The 15,866-nt window shown below is 34.2% G+C and overlaps 1 protein-coding gene across 1 annotated transcript in view; it reads right to left on the bottom strand.

Annotated features, from left to right (window-relative positions):
• The window catches only part of AZI2 (5-azacytidine induced 2), a 36,918-nt gene that overhangs the window by 18,521 nt on the left and 2,531 nt on the right, over nucleotides 1-15,866 (bottom strand). The window contains exons 2-5 of the mRNA XM_072793085.1: nucleotides 4,243-4,463; nucleotides 2,703-2,828; nucleotides 2,145-2,244; nucleotides 891-1,039 (exon numbers count right to left, since the gene is read on the bottom strand). Of these exons, the coding sequence (XP_072649186.1) occupies nucleotides 891-1,039; nucleotides 2,145-2,244; nucleotides 2,703-2,828; nucleotides 4,243-4,458 (591 nt within the window). The 5' untranslated portion in view covers nucleotides 4,459-4,463. The remainder of the gene's footprint in view (nucleotides 1-890; nucleotides 1,040-2,144; nucleotides 2,245-2,702; nucleotides 2,829-4,242; nucleotides 4,464-15,866) is intronic.

The following is a 15,866-nucleotide window of genomic DNA, read 5'->3' on the forward strand; positions in this document are numbered from 1 at the left end:
GGCATCCTAAAAGAAATCTGGGGTAGATGACACAGGTCCTCATGGGATTAGAATGCTCTGATGGGCAAAATGGTTAAGCTGACAAATAATTGTCTAACTGATTAACTTATTTAAAATACATGAGTGTATAAAATTGCTGTTGGACTGTAGACTACTAAACTTTTCTTGTAACAATTTCAAACTTTGCATTTGGTTCATTGTTCTCACACTGTTCTCTACCATTTCTTCTTTTTCTCCTCAGCACTGTCATGATATCTAAAAACTTCCAATCAAGTATGTTAGAACCCAATGTAAAGTATTAGCAAATAGACTTGAGAGGCAACTTGTGTTTTGGTGGATGACTTTAGGCTAACCATACTTTAGAAGCTCAGCAGAATTTTTTGTTTTTGCTTTTTTTCCCTCAATTTTAAAATCTCAGCTATTTGCTGAAAATTAAAGTTGCCCCCAAAGTATTAGATTTTTGAAAATTAGTAGACTCTGTCAGGTTTTTTGTTTGTTTGTTTGTTTTTCCCAGAATTATAAAAACTGAGTTGTCTCTTGTGGTGTCTACATTAACCAAATTATTAAAACGATAAAACTTGAGTACTCTTTAGATTTTATAGGAAAAAAGGACTTAAGGAAACTGAAGGAAAAGGAGTTTAAAAGGAACAGCTTTAATAAACTAGTAAATGAGCTTTTTAAAACGATAAAATTATATAATTCTGGGATTATGCTAAAAGTAAACAGTATATTAAATTTTAGACAAAATAGTTAAAAGGGAAGATAAAGGTAAATTTTTCAGAGAATGTAACTAAGTAGTTATATGTTAACTCTATGATTTAATCCTTAGTTATAAAACCTACAAATAGCATACACAGAATATTGAATTTCTCAATTTAATTCTGTAGTACCGTTTGTTTGGCTTTTTGTAGCTGTATTTTAAGGTCACTACATTCTTTCCTCATCAGTTCCAGCTCTTGTTCCAAACCATGGATCTTCAGGTCATAGCTCAACTTTTCCACCTCCCAGTTTGATGAAGGTGGATTTAAATTTCTTATCACTAAAAAAAAAAAAGGATGAACATTAAAATTGTTATTTCTGCTTTCTACCTTTGCATAATTCCATAAAGGTTATACTAGTGAAGTGCAGACAATATAAAAACTAATATAAAACATTCACAACTAATAGTTTTTAAAAAACAGTAATTACTTTAAAAGATCTATGCTAATGAGAATAAGAAATCTACCAATCTTATTTAAGAATGTACTAATCACCTCTACCCCTGATTTTCTGTTTAACGTACAAGTTTGTCAGTCTGGAACTTTAAAATATACAACACTAATCAAACACATGCTATAACTAGACAAGTCAAAAATATATAAGTCAAGGTTAAGACAGTGATAAAAATTAAGTGAAGTGAGGAAACTGAAGCTCATGTATCTAATCATTCCATCTAGTCCCTTCAGAGTATAAAGTATGACCATCAAGCCTAGAACATGAGGTCAAAACAATTTATTCATGAACATCTACTGTAGAAACTCAATACAACTGGATAGCGATTTACCTTTGACTTAGTTCTTCAGTCATTCTATCTAGAAAAATCCCCAACCAGCTACTGTAAGAGAGCTCATCTCAAATTCCTTATCAAAAGGTCTCTCTTAGATGCCTACTCTTCAGCTTGTTCCATCATAATGTTCATGGGAACAGGCCAATAACCATATGATCCAAAACCTATTTACTCCAGCATCTCATCTGTCCATTTTAACAACCTTCAGATATTTACAAGAAAAAAAAAAAGTTAATTGTAACTACTCCATGACAACCTATGAATGGGCAAAAAAAAGTTCAGTAGAAAGGAAAAGCCAGGACATACCAGCAGGCAAGACGTTTTTGACAAGGATGGAGTTCTACTTCATCACAAACTAACCCTGAATAAAAACCATCAAGTTTTCTCTAGGAAAAAATCAATTTATATCTAAGGGAAAGTTAAAAGGAATTGATATTTTGGTGAAAGCAGATCAGAGAAATTAATGTTAAGCCTAAAAATTGTAAAATAAGTTAAGACCTTAGCACACAGATATAGAAAACGGATAATGGATATAATACACATAAATGGAAAATTATATTGATTCCATTATAATATTTGTAACAAATAAGTGGCATACCCTGCTGAGTTTCCACCTCTGTCCTTAGCTGGAGGAGCTCTACTTCTTTAGATTGTAGCTGTTCATTCAATACTTTCAAAGATTCAGAGTTGTCTTTATTCTAGTTAAGTAGGGAAAATGCCAAATTACATTCAATAAAATCTATAGGTTGATATATATTAATTTTCAGGGATAAAAAAAAACAGATTTAGGCCTTTAAAAAGCAAGGTGGGAAAATGAACCCAGTTTTTCACGAATTTCTTTTCTTTTTCAAACTTAGGATATATTATTCACTGGCTTTTTTTTTTTTTTTTTAAATACATTGACAATTTCTACCACATCATGATTTTTCAAAGTAAGTTAGTAGTGTTAGATATACTTAAGTCCTAAACATCATTACAGACTATATATATATATTTATTTTGTACAGAAATGTTACAAATATTACCATTAAAAATTCCTGTTTTTGCCTTAAGCATGTATATTTTCAATTTTTTATTTAATATTTCTCTTATTTCTAATTTTAAACTTCCTGAAGAAAACCCTTTTGCAATATATATTGTTTTCAAACCAACTTACCATTTTATCCAATTTGCTTTTCAAATTATCTCTATCAATGCAAACCTCTCGATATGCATGATAGGCTTTATTTACTTGTTCACGTCCCACAGAACTTGTTTCTTCATCTAATCGAGCTCCTATAAGCTAATGGTATAAAATTAGAAGAGAAAGCTTAAAGAAGGTATTCTACAAAACAAAACAAAAAAGAAGCCAGTTCTCTGATGGCTCCACACCTTTCTTTTCTTTGTAATGCAGGGATTATAACACCTGGACCATAATTAAGTAAACATTTTACTTCCACGGTTAAAATGCTTTACTGATTAAGAAAGCAAAAAAAATACAGGTAAATATTTTTAAAGTCTTCTATTTTATGCTTTTACTTAATCAGTATTTTTCATTTTATAACATATATTAATTCATCATACTAATAGAGTACATCATTCTTTTACAGTACTTAGATGTTTTCCAAGCCAGTAGTATTTCATTTCCATCTTCAGGAAAAATGACAAGTTAGGGTAAACCTGGCTTTTTAAAGAATAAATGTGTTAGTTCATTAAATACTATATTATTCCAGGAGAGAAAGTATAGAATTATTGGTCACAAAGTACAGAAATATTTCCGGTATTAACTCTACCAAAACACATTTTTGTACTTAATTTTAAAATAAACATAACTACAAGCTTCAAAATGTTACCTCTTCTCACTCTTTCCGACTGTATCACAAATTTGATTACCCTTAAAGACAGTGCATAGGAATATCAAGAAATTATGATTTTTACAACTGACTTCATTTCTCTTACTTCTCCTAGATGAATCAAACTCTACCAAGCCTCATCCTAAAGCTTTTATAACAAGATAATTCATTTCCTTGGCAGCTATGAATCCATTTCCTTCCCTTTTGGGGAACCTGCTGTTTATAAAATACAAATACAATGATCTAATGTGAAGAAACATAAAACTAAGTAAAAACTTTAAAACACAAAAATAAAAGGATGAGTGATGAAAATTTCCCAGTACACAAAGCTAAGTGGATATGATTGATTTATAATGGCATCAGCTATCAAACTTATATATTCTATAACATTTAAGACAGGTTTCTGTATAGGAAAGCTAAACATATGACTTTAATTTATAAGTTAAAAGCATTATTCTGTGTGTTTAAGAACAAAAGAGAATATTGAGGGAAAGAAGATGTCACCCCTGGTGAAGATATTTTTAAACACTGAAACAATGTTACAGGAGCTTCCACCTTTGACATTTAATTTCTGTTGTTGGAATATCATTTTTTGCACAGATTTTGAAATCCTACATAAAATACAGTTTACAAACGTAAGGCAATCTGAAAAAAGAAGAAAAAAAATTCCAAGAAAAATATATTCCAAATCCTATTCTACAAATATTTAGATGTGTGAAGCACAATATGAGAAAGAAGTACAGTATCCAGAGTTTTGGGATTAGCAGTGAGTTATCCTTGGAAACTTAGTACAACAGAAAAATATTTAAAACTTCAAGTATTTTGAATTATTAAGTCATAAAATATAATGAAGATAGTAATTACCTTTTCTTCCAAAAATCTTATTCTTTTCTTTAAGAAAGAGTTTTCTTTCTCTGAATCCTTAAGTCGTTTTTTGATGTCTTCATATGCAGTGACGAGGGCAAAATGTGAAGCAACAGACTCATCTCCTGAATATATTGAGATTGGAGTCACTGTGTCCCTCCTTTGTGCTTTTTCATGATTCAGAATGCAGATATCATCTTCTACCAGTGCATCCATGACAGCTTTTTGAGAGAATATTAAAAAAAGGTCTCATTGAATAAAGGAGCAGAAAGAGAGATGTATTTAGAATAGTGAGGATACTGGGGTAATGTTTAAAAATTTCTGTTTCTTTTAGCAGCAGCATAACATAGTGGTGAAGAACATGGATTTCTGGAACCAGATTCTAGGAGGCGCATCCAACCACTACTTGGTGTCAGTGAAACTTTGGGCTTAATCTCTCTGCCTTGATTTCCTTATTTATAAAGTATAAGAAAGAATAGCAACTACTTCACAGATTTCTTAAGAATATTAAAAGAGTTGATACCTATAAAAGCATGTGAAAACAATCTAAGGTATTATTAGTAAGTTTTAGAAAAAGTCTGTAAGGACTTACATTTTTATAGGAAAAAACATTTTAAATATTTTATACCCATATATTTCTTCCTTACCAGTATTTCCAATTTCAGATGTAAGTAGTAAGTTTTACAGCTTCCCAAATTATAAATTCTCAGAAACTCTCCTGAGTACAAGACTATAGTATAGAAGTGTAATGCATCCTCCACTATATTTTTTCCATACCAGTAATTATGTTTGTTGTCCATTTGCAATAGAAGACAAAGGAATTAACGTTTCAGTACTCAATATGTCCCAGGTACCATGTACATTCTTTTAATATTATCTCATTTAAATTCATACAAACAATTCTATGAGGTAGGTATCATCTACATTTTATAGGATCAAAGAGGGAAAGTAATTTGCCCAAGTTAAAGCCAGTAGATGTTAGTTAGCTCTGTGAGGGTACAGGTTATGTCTATTTTGCTCATCACTGTGTTCCCAACTTGTCATTGTGTGGAAGATGCCCAATAGATATTGGTTATTAAATGAAGAGTGGATGATGTAGGATTCAAATCACACCCTGACTCGAAAACCTAAGAGAAGTCAGTTACTTCAGTAGTTAGTGAATTTACTTGTTCTGTACATCCACTTTTGCTGTTAGGTTCAACATTACTTCCCCATCTGAGAGTTATGTTCCTGAAAAACACTGTGGAAGGAGAAATCGTACCTGAAACCTTTTAGGACCTCAAGGGAAAAACAGATAAGAGGGACTGCAGGTCATAAGAGAACCTCAAAAAATCCTTTTAAATACTTTTTAGTTTGAAATAAAACTCCAAATATAGCATTCTAAATACAGACTATCAATGGAGTTTCATTTATCTCAGATTAGTAATTAATGAAAAACATTTTTATTTATTCTTCTTTGTTTGACATAACATTTGATTGCTGTGTCAGTCACTGTTTGAAGAATTTTACAGATGAGGAAATTGAGGTAGAAGAAATTTAAGTTATTTTCCCAAGTAAAACAGTAAGCAATGAGATGTAAACATAGGTGATTAAGCCACAAAATCCATGTTTTGTTATGCCTACTTTTCTCCAAAACTTCTGACCTCCCTCCTTGTACCTAATCAACTACTGTGAAGACCATGTTGCTTTATTTCAGACAACATGAATATTAAGGAAAAGTGAATGTTTTTCATGGTTCTGATCTATCACTGTATCTTTTGTTTTACTGATTTTTATAATAGAAAGCTTCCAATTGTTCCCAACTAATGTCAGAATTTGGTATATGCAGCAATTTGTTTATATCTAGGATTACAGGAAGGGTAGGCAAAAATGAATCTATATACTACAATGTGAGTAGATGAAACCTATTATTCAATCTTTACCAACACCAACCTAAAAATTTCTAACCATATAGGACAACTCCTACTAAGTTAGAATCTATCCCACCCTATTAAGAAAGTCCAAAAATAAGAAAGGACTATGCTACCTACATATTCCCAAAAAGGTGGCAGATCCTCAAAACCATAATTAATTCCTGCTCCTTCTGGTGGAAGCTGTGCTTTGTTCTAGTGATGGAGAAAAAGTTTTCCTCCTTTAAAGGAGTTTATTTTCCCCTCTGTGAATTAAAATGTATTCCAAAATAACAGCAAACATAAATCATACCAATCACACTGCTGACAGCTGAAATGTTATTTCCTTTCCAAAAGGAAAGAAGATTCTCACACTGCAAACTGTAAATAATGCATATATATCTTCATATAAGACTTTCTCATACACATTATACCTTAAAAGTTTGACAAATAGAATAGTTGGTTAGTTAAGGGGTAGGATGCAGTGTAGTTTAGGGAGAGATAAAAACTGTGTCCATTTTAGACATATGATTTCTCATATCTTAATATCCAACTAAATGGGCAGGATTTATCCAACTGGGACTTTTTTTTTCTAAAGACACACAAAAAAACAAGAAATAAGCATAAACTGCTCTACACAACAAAAGAGATGTCCCATAGATTGTGTACTTTAAGGATCAGGGCACGGAGGTTTAGAACTTTACACAAAGTTCTAACTAGTTCAGCTACGTGATTTCCTATTCATTTTTATCATGAAATAATAATTTACTCAGGGAGGAAAACCCGGTGGAAGACAGCTGTGCAGTAAAATAATTATAATACCATAAAGATAAGTAATATATTTGAAACAAGAGAAAATGCTATGCGAATTGAGAGTTGGGGAGGAGGAGTGGTTTTAAAAGAAGGTATCATAAAAAAGCAAAAAGCTCTTAGTCCCACACTCTTAGGTGAAAAGAATGGTTACTTTCATCGTACTTATAACTTCCATCGGGGAAACAAGTTCAAAGGCCTGAAAGAGAATGGGAAGAAGGTATGAAAAGGGAAACAGCAGAATGTGAAATAAAAAATAAATAACAGAAACAAACTGAGGTGCTCTTTTATAATAGAGAGACTATAGAATTTGGTCCTTATTCTATGTTAATTCAAGAGACCAGACATGATACAAGAATGTGAAGCTTATACAACATTTGTAAAATATACCTATAACCAAATGAATTACTTAGTTTATTGTGCTAAGTATTTTTAAAATATTATCCCCTTCAATTCTCATGATTACCATATGAGGTAGAAAATCATACTATAATCATTTCACAGATGAGAAAACTGGGGCCTGGGATGGTTATAAAGCTTAGCCAAGATCAGATGATTAGTATATAGCACAAGCACTTGGATTTCAGAGCCTGAACTATTAATATTTTTCCCTCCCAATGTATCCTTCACATACTTAAATTCATCAAGAACTATATAACTGGGGAGGGGGGGAGGGTGCGCGCCTGGATAGCTCAGTTAAAGCCACTAACTCCTGATCTCAGCTCAGGTCCTGATCTCAGATTCCTGAGATAGTGCCCACCCCACCACCATCAACCTATCCCTCCCATCCCACTCCCACTCCCCCAGCTCAGCAGGGAATCTACTTTTCTCCCCCTCTCTCTGACCCTCCCTCCCTCATGTGTGCACATATGTGCATTATCTCTCTCTGAAACAAACAAAACAAAAAGAACCACAAAACTTTCGATGAACCCCTTAAAAGGTTTTTATTTACCTTAGATGGAAGGAGGTATACTGATGTAACAATATCACATACACAGTATAACTGGTCTTTTTTAGGACAAAATGAATAGTGAGACTGGATTATTTTATATATTTAAATCTACTGCCGAAAGTAAAAGTGATTTATTTTTAAATCACTAAAAAGTTGCATATGGGGACACCTGGGTGGCTCAGGGGTTGATCATTCCCTTTGGCTCAGGGCATGATCTTGGTCCTGGGATGGAGTCCCACACTGGGCTACCTATGGGGAGCCTGCTTCTCCTTCTGCCTGTGTCTCTCATGAATAAATAAATAAAAATTTTTAAAAGCTACATATGGTGTCCTCTCCAAATATGAGAAAGTATTATTTGGATATAAAAGCTTCTTCCAAGTTTTATACTATTATTCTATATATGTAGTTATTATGCTATAAACATGACTTGGAATGCATTGGAAAGCAGCATGAAGACTGCTTATCTGTCCTTAAAATTGTAAATGAAATAGTCATACATTAAAACACACCCAAGAGGTGCATGGATGACTTGGTTGGTAGACCATGAGACTCTTGATCTTGGGGTTGTAGGTTTGAGCCCCACACCAGGTGTACAGACTACTTAAAAATAAAATCTTAAAATACTCCCAAGATTAAATCTAGTATCACAGATATGTATACAATTTTAATGTTTTAAAATAACTGAAAGTTAAATTTGCCATAAAATGAAAAAGGAAAATTTGATTCTTATCTTGGCCAAAATAAATGTGAAATCATGTAAGCATCAGAAGTATTAAGGCTTATGTTACTCTGTATAAACTGGACTTAAAGAAATTAAAAGATGTAGGGCCAAAGAAAATTGTATCTTAGAAAGGTACAAAAAAACAACAAGGCAGTTATCCCATTATATAAATTATTATACTGAAAGGAAAACTGCTGGCCAAGTAACAAAGTAGGTTATGTTTTAATTGCTTATGTAAGCATCCCTTCTCAACCTTATTTCTTGTAAAGGGAGCTGCAGTAGTCTGCCTCACAGTAAAGTATGATTCAGTATTTTTAACATCTAACATTTGGGAAAACTTATCCTATACTCATCTAACCTTATTTACCATAACTTAAACTACCTTCAAATAACAAGCATGTGCTTGATCTTTAAAAAGTGTCATAAGCAGAATATTATCAAGATTAGAATCAACAAAAGACTAGATAATATTTTTAAAAATCTAGCAGGAATTGAGAGCCTTAACTTATAAACTCAACAAGTGTCAAAATATTACCCAAAGACAAGATTAAGTGGACCTGTCTTGATCATAAAAATCAGTAATAAATATATTTCACATCAAAATGCCACACACACACACACAAACACACACTGTAAGAAACTGGAGGTGACCCAGAGCAGTGTTTGACACAGTGAAATGTGGACCACTGCCTCAGAATCACTTGGCGCTCTCTTCAAAATACTGATTGCTGGCCCAAGACGATAATATAGAAGATCCTGAACTCAACTCTTCTAGGAACAAACCAAATCCACACCTATTTTTAGAGCAATCACTCTGGAAGAACTGAGGCCTGACTGAATAACAAAAGATACACCACACAGAGAATGGCAAGAGAAACAGAGACACCATAACAAAGGGAAGCCCCACCGTGGCCACTGCAAAGTGCAGTGTAGAGGGATACTACAGGAGATGGTGAGCAGATTTGTCTGCCCTCTTGCACAAAGAAAAAAAAAAAGTCATGACCTTGTAAGGGCTATAGGAAATAAAAGAACCAGCCAAAGCTGCTGGAACTCTCTGGGTTGGGAGATTGGTAAGTGCCACAGTCTACATTCCTCTTCCACCTTGATAATGTAGACAGGAGCAGAATCCAGGTACCCTAGCTGGCCTACTGCCTCAGTGGGCTTCAAGTCCTTAAGCGCACACTGGGCTACCCCTGGTCAGTGCTCACAACAGCTCAAGACTTCTTGCCAATGTGACAGAGGCACAAAATTCAATATCCATTCTTGGTAAGAACCTTCAACAAAGTAGGAATAGAAGGCACACATGCTGCAACATTTTAAAGGTCATATATGAAAACCTCATAGCCACCATCATATTAAAGAATGAAACACTGAGAGCTTTTCCCCTAAGGTCAGGAATAAGACAAGAATGTCCACTGTCACCATTTTTATTCAACATAGTACTGGAAATGGCAGCTACAGCAATCAAACAAGAAAAAGAAAAGACATTCAAATTTCTAAGAAAGAAGCAAAACTATTACTACTCGCAGATGACATGATACCTAAATACTCCAATAAAAACTACTAGAACTGATAAATGAATTCAGTAAATTTGCAGGATACAAAAATCAATGCACAAAAGTCTGTTCATTTCTATACATGATACTGTCTTCATTTCTATACATAATTCTATACAGATACTGAAAAATTCCACCATAAACTACTAAAACTGATAAATTAATTCAGTAAGGTTGCAGGACACACAATCAATATATAGAAATCTGTTGCATTTCTGTACACTAATAATAAAGTAGCAGAAAGAAATTAGGGAAATAATACCATTTACAACTACACCAAAAGTAATAAAATACCTAGGAATAAATTTAACCAAGGAAGTGAAATATCTTATTCTGAAAACTATAAAACACTGATGAAAAAAAGTTGAAGATGACACAAACAAATGGAAAGATACTCCATGCTCATGGATTAGTAGAACAACCTGTTCAAATGTTAATACTACCCAAAGCCATCTACAGATTTAAAGCAATCCCTATCATAATACCAAGAGACTTTTCAGAGAACTAGACGAATTATACTAAAATTTGTATGGAACCACAAAAGACCCTGAATACCCAAAACAATCTTGAGAAAGAACAACAAAGCTGGAGATATCACAATCTCAGATTTCAGGATATAATACAAAGCTCAGTAAACCCAACAACAAAAAAAAAAGACACAGAATAAAGAACCCAGAAATAAACCCACACTTATATGGTCAATTAAGAATATACAATAGGGAAAAGACAGTCTTCAAATAAATGGTGCTGGGAAAACTACACAGCTATTGCAAAAGAATAAAACTGGACCACTTTCTTACACCATACACAAAAATAAACTCAAAATGGATTAAAGACCTAAATGTGAAGCCTGAAACCATAAAACTACAAGACAACATAGGCAGTAATCTCTTTGTCATTGGCATTTGCAACATTTTTCTAGATATGTCTCCTCAGGAAAGGGAAACAAGAGCAAAAATAAATTACTGAGGCTACACCAAAATAAAAAGTTTGCATAGCAAAGGAAACCATCCACAAAACAGAAAGGCAACTCACTCAATGGGAGCAGAGATTTACGAATGACATATGTTAAGGGGTTAATATTAAAAATAAATAAGTAATTTATATAATTCAACACCAAAAAATCCCAAATAATATGATTAAAAATTGGGCAGAGGACCCGAATAGACATCTGTCCAAACAAGACAAACGGATGGCCAACAGACACATTCAAAGATGCTCAACATCACTAATCATCAGGGAAATGCAAATCAAAACCACAATGAGGTATCACCTTACCACTGTCAGAAAAGCCATTAACAAAAAGACAAAAAATAATAAGTGTTGGCCAGGATGTAGAAAAAAGAGACCCAAGTGCAATGCTGCTGTAAATGCAAACTGGTGTAGCCACTTTGAAAACAGTATGGAGGTTCCTCAAAAAATTAAAAATAGAAAAACCATACGATCATTAACTCAAAAAAAAAAAAAAAAAAGAAAGAAAGAAACACTATTTGAAAAGTTACATGCATCCCTATGTGTACTGTACTATTATTTACAACAGGCAAGATATGGGAGCAACCTAAGAGTCCACTGATGGATAAATGGATAAAGAAGATATGGTACACACACAATGGAATATTACTTAGTCATAAATAAGAATGAGACTTTGCCATTTGTGACGACACAGCTAGATCTAAAGGACATCATGCTAAATGAAGTTAAGTCATACAAAAACAAATTCTATATGATTTTGCTCAAATGTGGAATCTAACAAAACAAACAAAAGCAGAAACAGACCCAGAGAAATACACAGAATTGATGGTTTCCAGAGGGGAGGGGATGAGGGAAGACCAAATGGATGAAGTGGAGTGGGAGGTACAGGCTTCCAGTTACAAAATGAGTAAGTCCAAAAAAAAACAAACAAACAAACAAAAAAAAAAAAACAAAAAAAACAACAACACACACACAAAATAAGTCACAGGATGAAAGGTACAGCATAGTCGATGCTACTCTAACAGCATTGTATGGTGACAGATGGTAGGTATACCCGTAGTAAACACAGCATAATGTATACAGTTGTTAAATCACTATGTTATACACCTAAACTAATGTAACATTCTGTGTTAACTACATTTCAATAAATAAATAAAATGATAATGGAAAACAAAGAAATACTGACTGTTAGCACTACAGAACTATGCAATACATCTAATAAATCTAGGGTGAATATCAAGCTGAACTTGCAATAATCATCCCATGTGATTTTTAAGTTCCTATCCAATTTGAAAGCCACTACTCTAAAGTGGCTACTATGTGATCTACAGAATTCCAATTGTAACTACTATTCTTAAACATTTGTGGGCATAGTTAGTTCTGTATTATCAATTGGTAAACATCACCTAATTTGTGCGTGGAGATTTTGTTCTTAATACTATAGAAAACAACTTTATGTTCATCTCTCTCTTTTCAAAACAGTATAGGAGAATCAGATATTTATCTATAGGAAATATATCTATATAATTATGCAAATATTTCATATATTTGGACTTCAACTGTTTCTTCTTAGAGGTTTACATAAAGAAAATATATAAAAGAGTAAAAAGGATTAAGGTGATGGGCACTTGGGTGGCTCAGTCAGTTGAGCATCTGACTCTTGGATTTTGGTTCAGGTCATCAGGATCCTGAGATTGAGCCCTGAGTTGGTCTCCATGCTGGGTGTGGAGCTTGCTTAAGATTCTCTCCTTCTGCCACTCCCCCTCCCACCCCCCCACCCCCAAAATGCTTGCATGTGCACTCTTTCTCTTAAAAAGGAAAACAAAAACAAAAAGGGGGGCTAAGGTGAAAGATGTTGACGTTTATTGATAAGAACAATGAAATTCCCAAGAATGATTAAAAGGTGTTCTGGTCAGCCAATTCCAATGTGAAAGGGAGTTGTTTCCACATTATCAACAAGCAATGCACTGGACATCAGCTGGGTAGCCTAAATTCAATTCCAATCTGATGTTATCTACCCAGAGAGAGCAACATATTCCACAGATAAAGGGCCTGCTCCCACAAAACTGCCCTCTATTTTGGATGCTAACTGTAAGCCTAGGTTGTTACCTGTGCTTCTGACCATACAGAAACATGGGATGAGGTCCTGAACAAAGCAGCTTCTGTCCTTCTGGCATTTGGGGCTGGCATAATGGCATGTGAAAATGTTCTGGAAGCTCTCTGAACCCTCTTCTTCTTGGGTTTTAACAGAGGCTTCCTTACATAGAAATGATTAAATCACTGGCAATTGATTAAAATTCCAGCTCCCTCTCCCAACATTGGTGGGACTGAAAACTTCAACCCTCTAATTATAGGACTGGTTTCCTTGGCAATCAGCTCCCATCCTTAGTTGCTGTCCAAAAGTCACCTCATTAATACAAATTAAGTCTTGGTAGAAAAGTGCTTGTTATAAATAAAGAAGACATGCATTTCACCTTCATGGCTCTGAAACAATTTCAGTAAAAGAGGTGAAGAGAGAGAAAAAAAAAAAAAAAGGTGAAGAGACCAAATATTGTGACGAAAGATGATTCTATAGCTCTTACCCTCAGGAAATTCCAAGAGCTTTGGGAGCTTAGGGCCAAGAACTGTGGATGAAAGCCAAGTATATATGAGAAATAATGAAATATACATTTCTTATAAGTCACAAGATTGCAATGATAATGGAGAAAGGGCACAATTTGCCAGGTAAGATGGGTAGAAGAGAGCAAGAGTAGTTTTCTAAGGGAGAGACAAAGAAAAGAAAGATTCAAACACTGCAAGAATTATTTTAGAAAATCTTAAACTTCAATCTTTACTACAATCAACATTAAGAGGACCCTGACTCGAGACATGCTATACATATATATGTATATATAGGCTTGTGAGATACTAGAAAACACAGAAATATGTTCTGACACCAGACAGGTCTTTCTCTTCCCCAGGAAAAAATATGATTATCCTGTCATATTTCATCATCATAATATTTGCCATATTCATTCACCACTTACCATGTACCAGGCACTAGTGCTACCAAATGCAATTTCCAGCTTCTCAGGTAGTTACTATTATACTAATTTATAAACAAAGTCTCAGAAAAAAATGAAGTACCTTACCTACAGCTATATAAGCAATCAGTGGCAAAACTGAGATGTGAACTCAGGTAAGTTATCATCTAAATTTGTGCTCTTAATACAACATTCTGAGAGGCAATACAACATGGATTCAGATTTTCTCCAATAAGAATCTGACCAGAGATTCAAAAACCCAGATTCTAGTCTATAATCTGCCACCTTGATTACTGCATGGTTTACCTCTCCAGATCTAAATTTTCCCAACAAAATGACAGGGTTGAACTACATCACTAAGATGCCACCTTCCTAAATTGTAAAGGTAAAATTCAATGCAAATATAGAATGGCAACCTAAACAGAAGGAATTCTAGGGTTGGAATTAAGGACTATTTAGTAGGCTCTTTCCTCTATTCTACATTGCATCCTGAACTAAACCTCTTATTTTCATCATCGTTCTACCTCTGAAAAGCTAGAATATCCCTAATCTATTTCACAGGATCAGTCAAGATCCTGTGGGGCAAGGATTAAGTATTAATGGAGGCAAACAGACCAACACTTCCCTCTTTCTCTCTTTTTTTTTTTTTTTTTTTTAAAGACTATATTTATTTTAGGTGAAAGGGTAGGGGTAGAGGGAGAGAATCCCAAGCAGACTCCTCACTGAGCATGGAGTCCAACTCAGGGCTTAATCTCAGAGCCCTGAGCTTATGACCTGAGCTGAAAACAAGTCTAGCTCAACTGACTGAGCCACCCAGGCACCCCCCACCCCCACTTTTAAAATATTTTATCTGTTTGTTTTTAGAGAGAAAGAGCACCCAAGTGCACATGTGACAGGGAAGGAGGGGAGGGAGATGGGGGACAGAGAATCTCAAGCAGACTCCCGCTGAGCTTGGAGCCCTACACCAGGCTCAATCTCACAACCTTGATTATGACCTGAACCTAGAGTCCAAAGCTTAACCAACTGAGCCACCCAGATGCTCCTTTGCTCCCTATTTTTAATTAAATAATTAGGGGCAGGAATGGCCTAACTAGTTTATAAAAAAAGAACAATCTAGTGACTTTTTCAAGATTCTGTTACTCCATCTATGTACTTCAGAACTCAAATGCCCTGTATAATTCAGTGAATGTCCAAAATGTACTCAGTATCCGATATACAATATGCAAAAACTCCATTCTCATTTCTGTAACTCTGAGTTATGTCACTAAACTGCAGTAATCCAAAAAAAGTGTTACGGCTAGGGAATCATAAAATTTTTTCAGGGTTAGAATATGTATGAAGAGCACTTTTTTCAACATTTTCATAAAGTAACCTATCTGGATGGAATGGAGCACTTACATACACTACATGTTACTATTATTAGCAGTAATTACTCTCTAATAGAGATAAGAAAACTACCTTAATCCAGAATGTAAATACAAGAAAGAAAAAATAAATTACATTGGTTCTATTCGTGGATTATGAAAAACGTCATCACATTTCATTTAATAATCGTAAAAAGCTCACTGTAGGTAATTAATATTTACCGAGTGTTTATGATAGGTCAAGCAGCTTTTAGGGGAACTACCTATTTGTTTTTCATAACAATTCATTAATTCTAAGACCTCTGGTGTGGGCAAGAATTTCCTGTTACCACAGGTG

The sequence above is a fragment of the Canis lupus genome, chromosome 22 (assembly GCF_048164855.1).
Source record: "Canis lupus baileyi chromosome 22, mCanLup2.hap1, whole genome shotgun sequence".
In the NCBI taxonomy this organism is placed as follows: Eukaryota; Metazoa; Chordata; class Mammalia; order Carnivora; family Canidae; genus Canis; species Canis lupus.